This window comes from Osmerus eperlanus, chromosome 19 (genome assembly GCF_963692335.1).
Source record: "Osmerus eperlanus chromosome 19, fOsmEpe2.1, whole genome shotgun sequence".
NCBI lineage: Eukaryota > Metazoa > Chordata > Actinopteri > Osmeriformes > Osmeridae > Osmerus > Osmerus eperlanus.
In genome coordinates this window covers 11,911,855-11,931,624 of record NC_085036.1, presented here as the reverse complement: position 1 = coordinate 11,931,624, position 19,770 = coordinate 11,911,855, and the positions used below count along the sequence as shown (strand labels likewise).

Here is a 19,770-nt window from a genome sequence, read left to right as displayed (position 1 = left end):
TCAGCCTTTTCCCACAACAGCTCAGATTCTTGCATAGCTTAACGTCGAATCTGGTGCAATCGGATGTGATCTCAAATGGTTAACCAAAATATATTATTCTGTCTATAACTCGGGTAAGCGTAGTCGTTATTTGGCTGAATACGTTGACAGGCAACAATGCGGTGCGGTAGTAGAGTTTGTCAGCGCTAAATGAATGCAGGAGCATGATGCGCAGCGATTTGAAACGTATTTTATTTCAAGAATCCAAATAACATTTGACAACCGGCCAGCATGTTTGCTACGTATTATGCGTAGGACATTTCTGAATTCTGGTTCAACGTGGAGGCGAATACGGCGCTGGAGTGATAGGCTACAGATGATCACAAGGTTTTTTTTTTTAACGGCAGAGGCATGCTAGCCACTGAGTCGAGTGCGGAGCGAGGGTTGGACAAGCCCGGAGGATTCCGACGGATGGAACAGAATGCTCTTTAACATGTATCCCAATAAACGGATGACAACTTGCAACATTTACTTCAAACTTTCAGCGCTAGAATATATGTCGCTGGGTCATTCGATTTGACTAGAATATACATTCTGTTATGCAGGTGTAGTCTGATCAGCTGCGAGTGCGCTGAAATGACTTGGACGGTACTGACGCTGTTTGACTCTAACTGCATTGCCTAATGCCATTTTACTCAGCGTTGACTTGACGTTTGGAACTACAATATAGAATCTGCTGTCAAGCTAATAGTTCGGATGAAAGTAGTCGACAGCTGGTGTAAAGTAAAACTAACGTTACACTATCCGAGGCGTAACGTTAATGTACTGTTCCTGTTGAAGCATATGGGTGCTGCGTACTCAAGCTCTCGACTCCCACACAAAAAGGATTGTCGTTGTGCTGCGGGGGGGTGCAGTGCAGTACGTATCTGACAGCTTCACATCTGGACTGCCTGGATAGCTGTCTAGCAAAAAAAAACTGTCGCCTGGTGGGTAGTGCCGTGAATGGGATTCTGCACTAAACAAAGACTGCTTGAGATGGCTTCCATCGATGGGTAGCTATACAGCTTGCTAGCCATCTTGTTCCTAAGAAAGGGCCTGTATCTTGATCAAGTATTCTAGCTAGCACTAGCTTTATAGCTACCGGTAACTTGACCGTCGAACCGTTTAATTTGGTTCACCACATCTGGCTCTATAGGAAATCACCCATTGCTAAGACATTTCGTTACGTGAGGTTGCGTATAGGTGTAACTAGCTAGGGTGACATTGCAGTCTCTCTTAACAATTTGATATTACGTCGTCCGATAAAAAAGTGAAAGTGGAGCATTGTCCGTCATACGTATTAACGCAGTGGGATTTCTACGTCTGGTCGCCGTTCCCCCCCACCCTCCCCGCGGTGACGGTGATGGGTCGGAAGCGGTGTGTCGGTGCAGATTGTTCCAAGATGGCGGCCGGGTGCTGCGGGGTGAAGAAGCAGAAGCTGTCGGGATCCCCCGGGTCGGGGGGTCCTGGCGGGGTGGGGGCTGGAAACGGGTTGGCAGGGACCGGACATTGTGGATCGGACTTGGGGATTGGTTCCTCGTCGACTGTTGCGGCGGGGAACGTGAACCGAGTGAACGGCCTGGGAGGTCCTGGAGGTAGTAGTAGTAGCACCAACGCATTGTCCCCTACACCGGGAGGCTACAACTCAACTGGCCTCTCCCCGAATCTCAGCCCTGGATCTGGTTCGGGAAGTGGAGGCAGGAAGATGGTTGTCTCAGCGGAGATGTGCTGCTTCTGTTTCGACGTGCTTTATTGCCATCTGTATGGATACCAGCCTCCCAGAACACCCAGGTTTACAAACGATCCCTAGTAAGTTTCTTGTTATTTTGTTTGTGCTGACACGTGCGTATATCTGTCAATGAATCTGTGTCCAAATCGGCGAACGAAAATATGCGGGCATTCCATTTAGAACTAGCTTTAATGCTATCAAGCTAAATAAGCTTATATGTGGGCCAATTTGAGTAAGCTAACGCTAGCTATCTTATCCAGCTACAGAGCTAGATCCAGGAGGAAGCATTAGCTTGGCCTTGCTAGCATAGCTATCTCTAGCAAACTGAATATTAGTTGTGAAACTGATAACGTACGAGGGTCGTTTACGAACTAAATATATTTCATTTTACATTTGATATGTGTGAAATAACTAGTTGGGTGTCGAGTGTGTTAACCAAGTCATGCACGTAAACTTCCAATTTTCTTTCAAGGGTGGTTGTTGCTAGAAGGCTAACTCACTGTGCTAGCTAGCTGATAACAAAGAAAAAAAGTGCTAGGCTAACGTGCTATTGCCACTGAACTTGGATCAGAATACCAGCTGTTGAGTTTTCTTGAAGGACGAAAGGTGGGGGTTAACTTGCTACAAACTTTAATTAAAGTCTCATGAAACAGTGTGTTAAATGCATAAGTACACGCAAGAATCACTGAAATCAACCAAACGTTATTAGTCTGAGTACAATAGCCTAGCTAATTCGCGAAGCTTACCTATCGACCACCGTTGAGTTAATTTGTTTTATGGTGAAGGGTGGGTGGATGTTTGTCACTGTCAGTGTTAACTTTTGGTGACACAGGGTGTCAAATGTTACCTTGTTAATTGGAAACAAAACTGATGGTTTACCAACATTTACATTTATTCATTTAGCAGACGCTTTTATCCAAAGCGACTTCCAAGAGAGAGCTTTACAAAAGTGCATAGGTCACTGATCAACGAGAGCCCCAAAACATTGCGGGTAGCCAAACATGAAGCATACATTGTGAAAAGCAAATAAGTGCCAATGGGAAGAACCATAAGAGCATGTAGTTAACAAATTAAACAACACGAACCTCAAAAAGTGCAACATGTCACTGATACGAAATACTCGGATGTTATACTAAGCCAAATCTTTCAATCTAGAGAGAATTGGTTATACTGCTTTAGAAACATAAGATAATTTGTAATATAGCGCTAAATGTTATACGTTAGCACTCGTTTATTTACATGGCTGCCAATGTCCGGGAATCTGCTTTCAAGACCAATGGTTAGATTTTCTGACTACCTAATAAATTATTGTCTTAACAAAATTAGTTTTTATATGTTGCACAAGTGAAAGGGTAAAAGATGCATTAACAGTTATCTATTTTCTTTGCCTCTCCCCCACTATCAAACATGGGTTTACCCCAGATTACACAAAAGTACTCAATACATTCCTTTTAGTAAACGTTGGACAGAGCCAGGAAGCCATTGGTTTGGAGACTGACACGTGATCTCATGTCTGAGTTTACACGCACAGGGATTTCTTGAATTACAGGGCTATTAATAGTCTTACTAGTGAGTGAACCAGTCCTTATGTTAGCATGTCGAAGGTAATTTCTGATTGATTAAAAGCACAGTTTAAGATGGTCCTTTTTTGTTTTCAAAGCTGCTTCCCTGTATCAATATATCTCATTCTGTTCTGAACAGGAACCGTGAAACACAATGTCTCTACGCTGCAGCATCACAGGGTTTCATAAATGTGAATGTTCAGCATTCGTCCTAGCACATGGAAGAGGAACACACTGTCACAAGGCTGCATTTTTGTGTGTGACGTCCACCAGCCTGTGCTGAGGGCCATGGCGATAGTGCTGAAATCTGTTGATCTGTTTGATGTGACCATGATCCCTGGATTTAGGGTTCAAGGAAACTCCCCCTCCCATGTTGGGAAATGTGACAGGAAATCCAAGCAGACAGTGGCAGATGGGGGGAGAGGGGTGGTGATTTGCAACCAAGACACATTTTTCTTTAAAGGGCTGATTCTACTCTGTGTTTTACTTAGTTTTACATTGTTATTTTTATTATATTTATTTTAATTCAATAATCCCCCAAAATAAAAAAGATTGGATAAAGTTTATTCTCATCAAGTCTTTAGGCTGTCAGAAAATAACTAGTCTTGAATTGCTCTACCGTTCTAAAATCAACCAGCCATTAAACCAGAGAACCCTTAGATGTGTTGCTGTATTGTGTCTTTGATAGCAGATAGGATCAGATGCCTTCATTATCCTTGTTTTCAGATTGGCAGGAGTACTTGGATTCAGGCCTGGGTGCTCTGAGGATTTACACCATCTTGAAGGCCAGGATCTGTTCCAGGAAGACGAGTGCTTGTTGTCATCTCCTGGCCCCTAGTCTTGGCTGGTTTGATAGACTGATGTCCCTTGGCTTACGGAGACATAAGCTCCTGCACGCCACAGCAAACCTGACGTACAAGCCCTGGTTCAATTTCTTAGGCCCTTAGTTTGAGAGTGAGTGCCATGCATGCACCGTCATGTGGTTCCTGCCTCAGGAATTGATGATCTGAGGAACATGACACCCCCCCATCCCCCGTCCACCTGACTCCTCATGTGTTTCCGCCACACAGCACGACCCGTATAGGCCGTGTATGCTTGAGAAATGGTGTCCTAGAACCTAGTAAATGTGTAGTAAATGCGCCATTGGCCGCTTACTGCCACAGTTTTTTTTGTGTGCATGTGAAGTAGCCTATTATTGGCTTTCATGCATCCTCAATTTTTCCAATTTTTTCCAATTTCATTTGAGCAGGCACTTTTTGATAGTGTTGTTATGATCCTCCGACAGACTGCAGGGTAAGTTGTCGGGTAGGGTTAGGTTTCTCGTGTTGGAATGGGAAGAATTGGGACACCCTACAGGTTTTTCTAGTCATTTCAGTGCTCGCTGACACGGGTCCGTTTTTCCCCTCGTAAAAACACATCGACACTCCCTCTTCCATTTTGAGTCTTTCCTGACCCGTTTAATGCTAGTTCAAATCAGCCCAAGGTGTACGCTTGTCTTAAGTAACATGGTCACAAACGGCACAATTATGCTTATGAAAACACTACAAAAGCAGTCATTGTTTTAGATATTTCTCTGTTCCAACACACCTGATTCAAATGAATGGTCGTTAGCAGGCTTCTGCATAACTAGATAATGACCCATTCATTTGAATCAGGTGTGTTGGAACAGGGAGATATCTAAAACATGCAGGACAGGGGGTACTTGAAGACCAGGGTTGAAAACCACTGCTATCTCATGGTCATAAGGTCCAGGGTTTTTCCTTGGTCAAAATGGGTCTTCGGTGCTCCATAAAAAAAAAAAACATATGTATATATATTATTTTTTTTCTCTTTTTTCTAATCAATGTATTTATTGACAGTTTAGTGGCCACTCTGTCCATTCGCGCACCTCACAGTTGCGTATTGATCAGACAAGAAGACAGGCTTATCAACTCGATTACTATGATCAAAACAGAACGAGGGTTCGGCTGTAGCCTACTTGAAACATACTATTGAGAACATATTCGCTGACATGCATTGCACGCGTGATGAACACAGCTTTTTTCTTTTCTTCATCGCAGACTTTTTTTGCCTTTGGCGCTCGGGATTTGTCATTGGCGCTCGGTAAAACGGCTTTGGCGCGCGCCAACATTTTCTCTATGCAGGAAAAACCCTGGGGTCACATGACCGCCTGTCTTCCGCTCACTGATTGATGAAACAAACAGTGGGCTTTGACAGTGTTACAAATGCTATCTTTGATTCAGGCAGAAGTGTGTGACTACTGCTGTCACATGCAATTGATTGGGCCATGGGTGTTTGTGCTGGTTAGTGTGAGGTAGGTGCTAGTCCCAGGGGTGGGGGTGGATGAGGAGAGCTGTGAAGGTCACAGCACGGCACGTGATGAGCTGGGACATCCCTTTAGAATGTGCCAGGCGGTCTTTGGAATTACAATTGAGAATGGGCACGTTGGCCTGTTCAGGATCCCAGCCCGGGGAGAAGGAGCAGTGGACATACGGGGAAACGATCCTGGCCAGCAAGCAGGAGCGTAGGAGGCCAGGACACCAGGCTTTGACTGAGACAGAAACAGGCCTTTTGTGATTTGCATCTAGACCATGATGAGATCAGGTTGTGTCAACAGTGAGGGGTACAGCTGGTTTATCTCAGCTGGCCCTACCCTGCCCTCGCCTATCTGTCCTGTTGTCTATCTCCATGACTCAGCTGAGAGGACCGGTCAGATCCCCTTGTTTGCCGAAACCTCATGGTGGGATTGATTCATCTCTATGTCATTAAGAGAAATCAATATTGACTCACAGCAGTCTGGCTTGGGTAATGTACTGAACCCAGCAACCCTGGTTGTTGTTTGTCAAAGTTCCCCCTCTCTCCCCTCTACTCCCTCAACGCTCCAGGACTGGTAGCTAACGCTCACCATTGTTTACTGAGCATGCCAGACTAACTACACACAACAGTTGCTTGCTCAAAAGCATGGAGTTCATTCATGGATATGTTTTTAACACATTTTGTGTGATTTATCTTGTACATTAATTTGGATACAAGCCTCTGACAAATGAATAAATGTAAATGCCATATTGACATTTTGTCCTGCTCGATATGTCAAATGATGATGATGGATAATTGAACTATCCTCACGGTAGCATAGGTTTCACACCAGACCCATGGTCCCTCTCGCATGGGTGAGCTGGAGCCCATGCACATTAGCGCCCATGCTAATGTGCCCTGGTTTCCTCACGTTACATTAGCGGCTTGGCTAACACAACCCTTCGAGGGGCTGCTCACCCGATGTGCCAACAGTTTTTGCTGCACAGTTTAAAAGCTATTAATCTCTGAGAGCCACTGCAGGCTGCTGCCAGACCTCTCCGGGCCTGGGTGGGGCCCTGCTGCAGAGTCGGAGCCTGCAGGTTTGACTCTGTAGAGTCAGTCGTTTTGGAGCTAGTTACCTCATGGGCCTGGAGCAAATTAACCCATCACAGCTCTGACTCTGAGATATGAGTCTTCAGAAACCCCTTTTTTCTTATCCTGCTTGCAACCTCTTTCTTTCCCCTCTGTGTGGTGTGAAGGCACCTGTGTTCAGTCATCTCTCAGATTAGAGGTTACTGTGAGGGGTTGAAACACCGTTTATTTTCAGACGCCGTCATGGAGCGCTCTCTGTGTGCTGTCTGGAGATCTGAGTGTCGCCTACGTGGACTCCTGGCTGACTGCTTCTTAGCTTTCCACAGACAAGACGACGGGGCTGGAATCTGACACGTTAACCTGAAAGCAGCTTTCCTACAGATTTGGTCTTTTCTCCCCCCCACCCCTTCCATCTTTGTACTTGGGAGTTAAAAATACATGAACCCCAAACAGGAGACTGAGACTAAGTATAGGCGTGTTTCTTTTTCCGGGCAGTCTTTTTTTGGCAGTTGGTCACGGCAGTTGGTCTCCTGGCCAACCTGTTCCATTTCTAGTGAATTTGTTTTGATTTGAAACAATTATTATCATCCTAGCAATTATTACCCCCCATCCACACACACACACCCATCCACACACACACACCCATCCACACACACACACCCATCCACACACACACACACAAATGAGGCCACCTCCACCCTTGTCTGCCAAGCTTGTGACTAGCCATTATGTGAATGAGCTGTCTGTGCTTTTCTGAACAAAGGTAAAGGTATATATATATATATATATAGGCCTAGGGGCTGTACGAGGCCAGGGCTTAGCTCTCAGCATTGTTGTGTAATGGAGTTTATAAAAGATCCTATAGATGTAGTCCTAATCCTCCCGTAATGATGAGAAGGTACTAAATCATTACTGCTCTTATGTGAAGCTGAAGATGTTCTAAGAGGTGGAGCTGTGAGGTGTTGCAATGTGATAGCTCAGATACAGACACACATAGTACTCGAACACACTTCAAATCTTTCAAGTGTGTTTGTGTGTGGGGGGGGGATTTGTTAATGTTCAGAATGCATTGGGCCTCCACAGATAACATGGCTGCTGACCTGAAACCATGGTGGACTGGTCTGTTCAGTGAAGCGTCCGATGGCTTAACTTAAAGTTCCTCTATGGTCCCCTGTTAGGGATAATATTTGTTTATGGGCTGGAAGCACATCTACTCTTTCTCCTTTGTTGAGAAATTCTCCATCTCTGAATATTCAAATATCTCAGGCCTCGCTCCTTCTTCATCACAGCTGCCTGCGCCAAGTTGACCATCTTTACATTTACATTTAGTCATTTAGCAGACGCTCTTATCCAGAGCGACTTACAGTAAGTACAGGGACATTCCCCCCGAGGCAAGTAGGGTGAAGTGCCTTGCCCAAGGACACAACATCATTTGGCACAGCCGGGAATCGAACCGGTAACCTTCAGATTACTAGCCCAATTCCCTAACCGCTCAGCCACCTGACTCCCTGAGTCTTTGCACGTGTTACTGCTATTTAAAATGAATAAAGCACCACCTGAAAGTAAAAAGGTGTTTTCTCTCGTCTGTCTTTCAGCCCCCTGTTTGTCACATGGAAGATCGGCCGAGACAAGCGGTTGAGGGGTTGCATAGGTACCTTTTCTGCCATGAACCTCCACTCAGGACTCAGGGAGTACACCCTAACCAGGTAAGCCAGCATGGAGAACACAACATCATTGTTTTAGCTCTGCTCTGTGAAGCCCTCTGTGACGTGTGTAAAAAGGGGCTATGAAAATAACATTTAATTTTGATTTTAACAGTAGTTTTGGATTGGCAAGTACAGGAAAATAAATGGAGGAAAACATAAATGATGTTACTATTTAGAGGGAACTGTCTTTTTAACCATGTCTCTTAGTGATGCTTTGTTAAATCATTTGTTAAAAAACGATTTGTGTAGTCAGGCTTACGAATATGTAGACCTCCCTCGTTCAACTGTACGAGGGTGTAACTGCTGTAACTGAGATGTTGTTGTTGCATTGTAATCAAGTCATTGAGATGTGATTATTGAGCTGTAGTTCCCTTCCAACGTCATGTGACTGACCGCTGAAATACTAATGGGACTATGCATTTCCGATCATTTCTTTCTGCTGTACTTTCATATGCAGTTTTTTTTTAAATATATTTTTGACTTCCATTTGGATAAAAGCATCTGCTAAATGACTCAAATGTAAATGTAACATTAGAGCTGTTTAGAGAGAGGAGTATGGGAAGGAAAGAGGAGGGTAGGATGGAAAGAGATATAACTGCGTGTGTGTGTGTGTGTGTGTGTGTGTGTGTGTGTGTGTGTGTGCGCACCAATCCCCCCTCCCCGTCCTATGCTGAGATTTCCAGATGGACTGTTGCAAATCAGTCTCACAGACAGGGGAGTGGATCAGAAATGAAGGATGAAGGGCAGATGTATAATGGCGGCCGTTGTGGTGATGTTAAAAGATGGTTGTTTAGGAGAATCTTCTGAGTGGCCTTTTGGACTATGGTTGTTTTGGGATGTTGTGATACAGAACAATTTTCTCTCGGGAAGTCAATGGCTAGTGTACTTTCTCGAACGTTTGTGTTTAAACTTGAAGATACCTGCTGAAACAAATCTCCAATGAACATTTGCTAAGTAGTTCGATTACTTGACGGCTTTTGTGAACATGTGCTTCAGTAATGTGTGCTATAAACCAAGTACAAGCAATGAGTGACTTTGTTAAGTTGGGTCATATCAGGAAAATAACCCGTAATTCCTCTACATTAGACTGGCCAGGAAGGAATTTAGAGGACTGCGCTCAGCCTGTGTCACTCTTCCTCCCAAACACACATCCACTGGTGCACATACACACTGACATCTGGAAACACACTCCCATTGGCTCTGAGTAAAGTGTCTTGCCTGCCTGTGATTGGTCACAGCTGTTGCTAGGATGATTCCACAGAGGTATAGAGAGGAGGTCATGCAGTACAGGAGTCAGAATCATAAAGCGTTTTTGCCTCACCAGCCTATTTTTAGAAACCTTGGCACATGCGGTTTCCTTTCCTCGTAGCATATAATATAATAATGATAATAATAATATAACTTGAAAAATTCAAAATCTTTTCTGTGTGTTTTTAAATAGTTTTTATTTTAATTGTACTCTGTATTCTTGTAGTGTAGAGTAAAAGACTAAAAACAATATAACAGGTGTTACAAATTATAGATGGCTGTAATAATTTCTGGCTTTTTTTCTGGAATGAGTAGTTGCCATTTGTGTGTGTGTGTGTGTGTGTGTGTGGTTGGGGTGTTACTTGGCCTGCATGTTTGCGTGTAGACAGTGAAGTCATCCATTACGGGGTGGGTATCTCTAATCACATGCGGCTTCTGGAGTCACTTTGTGTTGCGTCATCACCGCCTTTTATTATTATCTCATTGTTCTGTGTAAAAAACATTTCAGACCATTATCTCCCGCAGAACAACAAGTTATTGTTGATGTTGTCGTCTCTGTTAAAGCAGGCCAGTTTTCTATCAAAGCCGTTGTGTAATATAATTGTTGAGGTTTTCAGACAAAATTCTTTTCATAACATCTTTTGGAAATAAAACATTTCCTCCAAACAATAGTTGTCTCTCAGACAGCTGTGAAGGAACAGTATAAAAATATACTGTACGTTAAGACTGCGCTCATTACTAGCATTGTAGCATCAGCATGGGAAATTCATATATGGTTGAGTACCGTTTCCAGTTTAATGAACTGTGAGCTAACTGCCGAAGATTGCGAGGCCATGTTGATTGTTAACTTTCTATCATTGAACCTACAAAAGGTTTAGCTCAGTGGTAAGGGCATTTGACTGCAGATCAAGAGCTTGTAGGTTCAAACTTGCCCTGTGTGTCACTGGATCAAAGTATCAGCTTGATGAAAGCATCATAATCGTTTTTATCATCATTATCTCTGTCATGGACAGGCGTGGCAGGATATGGTCCCAGGGACGTATTGCATGTCAGTGATGTGTGTATCCTGCTGGACTGGGGTTTGATGAGATCATCAGCATGTTTTGGGGAACGCCCTGTGGACTAGACCTGCTGGCAACGTTGTGTAAAATCTGACCACTAAAATACTGTTAGAACTAATTGACCTCTGCTGTGCTTGCTCTCGGCTGAATGCACCATTTGCACGTCACATTGGGTCCTTTTCCTCTGTGGTTCTGTTCTGAGCTGGAAGGTTCCGGCTGCATGTTAGAGCCCCTGATGCGTATCTCTGGAAGGAGAGGGGCTGGATGTTAGAGCCCCTGATGCGTATCTCTGGAAGGAGAGGGGCTGGATGTTAGAGCCCCTGATGCGTATCTCTGGAAGGAGAGGGGCTGGATGTTAGAGCCCCTGATGCGTATCTCTGGAAGGAGAGGGGCGTAGGGTTCAGGGGGTTGGAATGTTACCTGGACGGTTGTCTTTGCGGTGCGCACAGTTGTAGTACACCTGCACACACACACACGTGTTCCACCTAGTCTACCAGGTACTCTGCTTTCTGATCAGGTATTTCTTGGTTGTCATGACATCAGCGTTCCCTCAGATCCCGATGACTGGGAGGAGTAATGCACTGTCTGCTGGGAGTCTCTGGCAGGCTGGGCCAGCCTGTTGTCACGGCCACGCCAGCCTGTTGTCACGGCTACATGACTGTGTTTCTCCATGCTTCTGTCATTTCTCCCTTAGTAAACACAGCTCCTCTGACCTCAGCCTGTCAGCCCCTGCCGGGGCTGGGCTGGCCTGTGTCCTATGAACACATGAAGGAAGCTTATGTGATCCTTAACACAGTTGAGAGGTGTAACATGAGAGGCATGTAGAAGAGTCCCATCACAGCACATGCAGATTGAGGTGAGAGGTCAACGTGTTTGTACTTTTTTGTTTTAAGCCCCTTAAGCTAAGTTAGTAATGCTAGCGAGAAAGACATCAGTAGAGGTCATAGGTCAACGACTGTGACCTCCAAACATGAAATGGTGTGTGTATTAAGGGACTAGTATGATGTGACAGGAGGGGGGGGTCTGGCCTGTTTGTTAGCGAGCCTCGTCAGAAGGTCATTCTAGAGGTCAACATTCCTCTGTGTTAGTCACTCAGCAGTGTGTCAGTTTTCTCCTTCACAAACTACCGAGTGTGTCTGTACGAGTGCGTGTGACTGTGTGTGACTGTGTGTGTGTGTGATAAGCAGTCTCATAGCCAAGCCAACAGCGAGTAGTCCCCAGAGACAGGCTCTCTCAGTGTGTTCAGACCTGCTGCACCCCTGGCTAGTCTCACACACACACACACACACACACACACACACACACACACACACACACACACACACACGCTAACAGGGGCTGAACACCAGTTTTCCCTAGTGGCTGAACTTAGGGATCCCGTTTTGTAACTGTGCTGCAGAAGCTTAGTGGTAGAGAGCGTTTGACTGCAGATCAAGATGCTGCACGATCAACGTCTCCATGTTGTAGAGTTGTGGACTGCGAGGATGGGCAGGAGGTTGGAGTGTGTTAACTGAGGAATCCGGGTGTGGTGTGTAATAATTCTCGTACGTTTGGTCGCTGCCGTATGTCATCACGTGTGGTTAGTGGTCCTGCCTGTGGGGCTCCATCCGTTCGTGTGCTGTAGACGTGATCTTCCCTGTCCTGACGGGATCTGATGGCAGTGTTTTGTGTTTGAGGATGAGATCCTTACTGTATATTGGCGCCTTTATGATACGTGAGTGATCCTTGGTTGACGCTGTCTGCAGACTAGTGTTCAGGGAGCAGCCAGTCCACACAGACACGCTGCAGGTCTGTGGGTGAAGGTGCAGCCCTCTGGGACATTGCTTGTAAAAAAGGGCTATACAAATCAGATGTGAATTTGACTACCCTTGACTAATGAACCCTCCTGTCTTTGTCTGCCTGCCTGTGTGTGTGTGTGTGTGTGTGTGTGTCCACAGTGCCCTTAAAGACAGCCGCTTCCCCCCGATGTCGAGGGACGAGCTGCCTCGCCTGCTCTGCTCAGTGTCTCTGCTCACCAACTTCGAGGACGTCGGAGATTACCTTGACTGGGAGGTAGGGCTCGCCTCCAAACACCCCGACGAGGCCTCACATGACGTCACGTCTTATTCCCATCTCTCCAACACTCTTGTTAAACACCCCGACGAGGCCTCATTCGTTATATCTTACTTACTCATAGTACTTTTCTTTAACACTGTGACCAGACCCAGAGGCTGCCTGGTTCTTATTCATATATGGTCGAGGGAACCCTGATTCAACCCATGGAAGCCCTTCGGGATGATAATAGTAGTAATATTAATAATAATGTGTTTTACTTATAGTGCGCCCTTCATTGTCAAGGCACTCTCGGGTGATACAGGTTTTTAGTAGAAAACAACTAAACGGTAAATAAACAGCAGTAAAGGGATATGGAAAATATCCATAGATCTGTGCCACAGAAATGCATATCTGTATATCGTGCTAAAGACCATCAGCCTGTTTAGAGAGTTTTATGGTGTCTCTGTTCGTCCTCTCTGGCTTAAGGCAGGCCGTACCCGAAGCCCTGTGTGCACTCTCCTGTCATCTCACCCATTTCAGGACCACTAACAATGTTGTGTCGTGATCATGAGAGTTAACGTTTGGCCATCACACACAATGTTGGTTCTGGCATAGATACAGAGAGAGCCAGGGCCGAGAGAGCCAGCACACAGACGGCTTTGTTCTTGCTCTCCTGGGGGAGGGAGAAGGAGGGAGGGAGGGAGGGAGAGGGAGGTGGGAGGGGGAGAGGGAGGGGGAGGGGGAGAGGGAGAGGGAGGAGAGGGGAGGGAGGGAGGGAGGGGGAGAGGGAGGGGGAGAGGGAGGGGGAGAGAGAGGGAGGGGCGTCTGGTGGGAAACAGGCTCTTGCGCTGTTATGGCAGCCTTTGGTCTGGAATATACTTGACCTTAATGCAGTCTGGTAACCATACCAACCAATCAAGAGTGATTGGGTCAGACGCTCACGCACACACTCGCAAAAACGCACAGACTTGGAGCAGCTTAGACGTAAGCAGGGACCTTGTTGACCCAGACAGCCTAGCCTAGCTTCCCTGGAGGGTTAGAGGGTAGGGCTTGTCTGTCATCCCCTGGTTCTGGAGGTGGGAAAGGCTTGTGTGTCATCCTCAGAACTCCCCCCGAGCTGCCCAGGTCCTAGTGCCCCTCGGACGCACTGCAAGTCTTAGTTTAATATCAGCCTTTTCTCATCTCGCTCTGTCTCCATCTGTGTGTCGCCCTCTCTGTCTCCCTCCTCTCTTGCTCTCTCTCTCTACCTCATTCTCTCTCTTTGTCTTGATCTGCCTCCCTATTTCTCCCTCCCACTTGTCTCCTCTCTCTCTTTCTACCTCTCAGTATCGTTTTTTTCTTCTTCCATATTCCTGACACATCACCATTCCCTTGTTTTGTAGTAGTGGTCATATCTCAGTCAGACCGTTCTCTCTTGATACCAACTGTCATATTTCTTTGTAATCACTGCTTTCCCTCTATCTCTCTCTCCTGTGTAGGTGGGTGTTCATGGCATTAGGATAGAATTTTTCAATGAAAAAGGATCAAAGCGCACTGCCACCTACCTTCCAGAGGTGGCTAAGGAGCAAGGTGAGAGAGCCGTTACTTTACCTGACAACAAATGAAAAACCTTGCTTTATATGACGTGTCAGGGATTGAGTGAAGAAAGAACTCGGAACTCTTGACCCTACCAATGAAACAACTAGTTCCCCCACCCCCCCAAGCACACAGCTTTGCTACCTCTAACAGCATAGGTTAACTATGGTGATCTACTGATTGTAGTTCAGGTCACATGACATCCATGGGGAGGTCATGTGACATCCAAGCGGAGGTCACGTGACCTCCAAGAAGAGGTGACATGACGGACACATGCTCCTCTCTCTGCAGGATGGGACCATATACAGACCATAGATTCCTTACTACGAAAAGGAGGCTACAAGGCCCCCATCACAAACGACTTCAGGAAGACCATTAAGTTGACCAGGTAAGAGAGGCCACTCCCATACACAGGAGGGCAGGGAGTGGCCTAGTCACCTGCAGCAAGGCCAAATGGAATGTTTTATTTGCAGGCCTGGAAAGTTATGAGAACGTATACATTCGTAAACCTCACGAACATGTACAATTAGAAGTTTACGCGAGTTTTGACTTGAATAGCTATATTTATTTATCTTCGTAGTATTTTTGTTCACGTTGGTACATTCCATTGCAGACTTAATCGTACGCCCGATGCATTCTTGGTCAGTGGTAAATTAGGTTTTAATTAATGGTTGTGGACATCCACTGGTGCAAAGCTGTGTGGATCCTGCGTATGGGACAAACATTCTGCCCCCCCCCCCCCCCCCCAGATGAGTGAGAGTATTGTGAACACGCCTGCTCCACACCTCCCTCCCCCCACCCCCACACACACACCTACCTCTCTCTGTGGTCACTAACACACCTGTCCTCCACCCCAGGTACCGGAGTGAGAAGGTGACAATGAGCTATGCTGATTACATCACCCATCGCCAGCACCATCACTACCAGAACGGCATGACCCACCCTCTACCACCCTACAACCATTATTCCTGACAGCGAGCCGCATGACCAATCACTGGACCTCTCCGCGGGCCTGTTCCCTGGAGAGCCCGCCCCCTCCTGGTCTAGTTATCTCTACTACTGTACCATTTTATGATGATAGTTTCCGTTGCCATGCTGACAGTCTCCCAGATGTTGACATGGCAACGGGTGGCGAATAAGCATAATTTGATAATGTTTGGAAAAACAAAATATATATATATATAAAAAAATAACCCCTTTTTTTTGCCTCCAATTGATTTAGTTTTTGCAGCATATATATCTATAACACCCCTTTTTATTCATATTTTTGGAAATTCAAAAAAAAAAGATTTTCTTAACTTTTTTTCAACAATCCTAATCAGGTTTTTGATTCTGTGGATGGAAGCAAGTCATAAATGTATGGTGGATTAATTATTCTGTTATTTTGTGTTCTATTATAGCGTAGGCTTTGTTAGTTTCTTCTCATAGGGAAACGGGCTATTTTTCTTAAGTTTTCATCATTTCTTCATAGCCGGATTGGCATTGTGTGTATCATGTAGCAAGCCAACAACATAAGGCTGTATCTTTTCCTTTACTTTTGGGATTCCTCTCCAAAAATGATTGACTGTGAGGATTGTTTTTGGCCTTGAAAACCTTTTCAGTGAAGTAGTTGAACTAGCTGCTGGGATTCTTATGCTCCCAGATGTAGATTGTAGGGTTGTGATGACACAATGTCTTTGTCATCGTGTTTGCTCCAAATCACGTGTTTGCTTTTCTGTGTGTGGTTAGGAATATGTAGAAATCGGGACTGGAGTTTGAAACCGCTAGATTAAATTAGAAATTGGATCATGCCAAAATATTCCCCATGATGTCCGGAGGCGATGGTAAGAGGCCTCAGGTGGGTCATGGAGTCATATTAGGTGGGAACTCTGAAACCTGAACTTAAGGGTTTTTGACATAGCATGTTGTTGTCGTTCGCGTTCTCTTTCAAACTGGGGGGTGGGGGGTGCGGGGGCGTGGTCATGTTGTGTTGTCCTGTCTTAGTGTGAGAGTAGGGGGGAGGGGGGGAGGAAGTATTGAGGTTAGTGATGGACATGCTACAATTTAAACTAAAAGCCATATTCTCTATTTAATGCATGCTTTGTATATGTGGTTTGTTGATAGGCTTGAGGTGCTTTCCCCACACTTTTCAAGACGGTAGCCTCGGGGTGTATTTGGACGTGGGTTTTTGGTTGTCCTTCGGATTTTCTCTGGTGCCGTCTGAAGCTCAGATGGCCCCCAAACCTACACCGGTGTCCTCCACCACCTGCGCTGGTCACCACTATTCCCGCTGCCGTTCGACGATGGCGGCATCGTTGTTTACATCGGCATGACGACATAACCTCGCCGGATGTTGCTGTTGTTGTGCGCATTCGAGGGCTCCCTAGCTTGGGGAAATTCACCTCCACGCTGTTCTTTGTGCCGCGCTGCTGATTGGTGGGCTGGTTGTGGCGTTGTCAAAGACCCGTTGCGGTGTGGCTGTATGCTCCGGTTGAAGCGGTTGAATACCTCGCAGTTTTGTGAACTGTCGGCAGTTCACCCCCGCCAGAAATGAATTGGTTGGAGAGAATGCAGAGGAGCTGCTGTTATCATTTGAACAGGATCGTTTCAGAGCCAGGCTTTCTAAGTACCTGCCAAGCCGTTCTCTTACGATCGTCTTTGATTTAGCATGAGTTGCATCCACACACTGTAGGTTAGTTTGTAGTCCAGTGTTGTTGAAGATCACCGGCTGATCAAATCCATCCCATTTAGGTTGACGTTTTGTGCTCGTACTCGACAGAGATATTTCCGGAACAGCCTTTATTAATGGGCCGGTTATTTTTCTTTTCATATGCAAACGTTAAGGGCTTCTGGCACTCCATCCACAGTAACCCGAAATGACCCAGATCTCAGTTGTGTTGCCTTAATAAATGATTTCATAAATGACGGACCAGTAAATTGAGCTTTCGACTGTTCCTCAGTGTTGTCTTACCCAACCAGAACACACAGATCAGTGAACAGCCCTGAACACAATACGACACACAGTTAATACAGTTACCTTCTGAACCTTGAAAACCTCTTGAAACAGTCTTGAGGTAGACAGGAAGGTATATGTTCATACCCTCTTGTCCTAACTTGTGAAGTGTATGAACCAACCTGTCTGTCACTTCTCAAGTTCTCACATATGTTTGATTTTGGAGGTGTTCTGTTCTGGTAATATTTGCTCAGCTCTCTGGGTGTCGACTGGTGTTCAGACCTTGCAGCTCAGTTAATGGAAAGGATTTAAATCATGTATAATAATACATGTTTATACCGTTAAAGACTGTCCCTGGGCAAACTTTACCCTTTCACAGCCTTGAAGTGGACCAACATGTAACGAAAACCCCTGCTCACTTATGTTTGTCAAACAAGCCTCCCACCCCCTCCTCAAAGACAAAGGAATAGTTTTCTCTCCAAGTTGGAACAGTCAAGCACTTATTTACTGGTCTATCAAATACAGCACAACCTGCTTTTCCTGCTGCAAAACCAAATTGTCAACACTTTATTTTCCGTTACATGTATAGCTACACATATGCAATGTGTTTTGTTGCATGTGTGTACGTGTACCTGTAGACCTGTGGTTCATGACATGCTTGATCTTCGGCTCACAAACTATTCTTAATCTTTTAAAAGAGATAAAAATACATAAATGGTGCTATCAGACCTCTAGTTGGGGCGGTCACAGGTACTGTGACTAGTCATGCGGACCCATCTATCATATCGACTTATTATCCTTGATATATGCAGATCTGTGTAACAGGTGTTTTTCTTTTTTTCTACCACTGGGTTGTAACTTGTGCAAGTGTGAAAGGACAGGAAGTCAATGATTTAACATCCCTCCTCCCCTTATCTGGTCCTCAACCTGCCTCGTGGCCTGGGGGCCTCGTGGCCTGGGGGCTAGAGGTGCAGTACGTCATCTGGTAGGTAGCAGCGTCATGGAGGGCGTTCTCTCCCAAGCTGGTGTGGCCCTGTGGAAGCTCACAGACATTCATGTTTCCCTTACACTCATCCTGTACAAGTCCATTTGATCTGACCTGTAATTTAACCATCTGTAACAGAGTTATTGTTTTACCAGTTGTGAGAATATTATAACACGGAAACAAAATGTGCCCTTTCAGTCAAAAGAACATTTATGCCCCAGTGACCATTACCATCATGAATCTTGAAACAGGGAGGGTTTTAGTGTAACGGCATTCTATAATGACAGTTGTAATTTGGTTCCATACCAGTTTAGGGTTATTAGGCCCAGCATTCACTGTGCCCATGCATGTATTTTCGTGGAATGCCCACCCTCAATTACCTTTGTATGTTTGAACGAACCAAAGATGCCTCCGGCCATTTCTAAATGCTGCTGTTCAGGCCTGGCTTCCTGTCCTTTCAAAAACAACCTACCACATGTCCCCCTCCCTGTATGTTTCTTTCTCTTTTTATGTTTTTTTCTTTTTTTTGTACGATTTCTAACCTGTATTTTAATTTCTTAAGTGACCTGTTGTATCATGAGTTTTCATTGATTCTCTCTGTGATGCCTTACTAGGCATCAAGGACAATACAATTACATGGTTGCATATCTAGTTTGTTTTATGTCATTTGTTTTCTTTATTGTTGTTATTATTATGATTATTATTATTGTAATGTTACAAAAAAAGGAAATCCCATAGCGTGCCTCCTAGATTTATGGGTTTTTAAATGTGTTTTTCCTGAAGACCAGCAGTTATACTTTATATAAAAGATGAGTTTTTCCCTTGTTTTTTATGCCATCTAAAGATGAAAAGCCTGTTTTCTTTACTCTGGACCCAGTAGCTGCACTGGTATACAATCGCACTGATAGATAAAAAAATAAATACAATTAAAACTGAATCAAGTAATCAATAATAATAATGATAATATTGACAAGTGAAATAAGTACTATGAAAAACTTGTTTGGAACTTTTGTAGAAAATGTACTTAATGGAAAGAAGAAAAAAGTACACAAAAAAATGGAAAGAAATGACTGTTTTTGTAAAATGAAAATCAATTCTTTTCAAGAAATATTTTGGATCTAGTTTCTAAATTATTTGAGTGGTTTTCTATGTTGGGAGGCGTTCCACTGCGATGCTGTGCAGAGGGATGGTCTCTGGTCAGGTATCATGTACCTGGCGTATTCCCTCACAGCAAGTCTTTATTTCTTTTAATTTCTCTCCCTCTGCTTTAGTAACTTGAAAAAAAACTTTGATGGAATAATACGAACTGGGAAATAAAAATGAAAAAAATCCCTGTAGTTAGATCCTTCCTTCCCATTGAATTGCTGTTTAGTGTGATGAGACTTGGGCATTTATTATGATTAGTATGGCTCAAAAAAAAAATGGAAAAAAAAAAAATGAAAAAAGTAAAAACAAAAATTAAATGAAGTGTGGGATGGGAGAAAAAAATCACATATATATATATATAGATGGGTGGGTATGTGAGCGATGGCT

General features: G+C 44.7%; 1 protein-coding gene across 2 annotated transcripts; it reads left to right on the top strand.

Annotated features, from left to right (window-relative positions):
- Window positions 1-396: 396 nt before the first annotated feature.
- ammecr1 (AMMECR nuclear protein 1) lies at window positions 397-19,623 on the top strand. 2 transcript variants are annotated; one of them, XM_062485975.1, is made up of 6 exons: window positions 397-1,827; window positions 8,292-8,402; window positions 12,649-12,763; window positions 14,224-14,314; window positions 14,612-14,708; window positions 15,178-19,623. In XM_062485975.1, the coding sequence occupies exons 1-6, from the start codon at window positions 1,382-1,384 to the stop codon at window positions 15,290-15,292; spliced, it is 975 nt and encodes a 324-aa protein (XP_062341959.1). In that variant the 5' UTR covers window positions 397-1,381; the 3' UTR covers window positions 15,293-19,623. The 2 variants fall into 2 exon arrangements, with proteins under 2 accessions (XP_062341959.1, XP_062341960.1); XM_062485976.1 differs by lacking the exon at window positions 14,612-14,708.
- The last annotated feature ends 147 nt before the right edge of the window (window positions 19,624-19,770 follow it).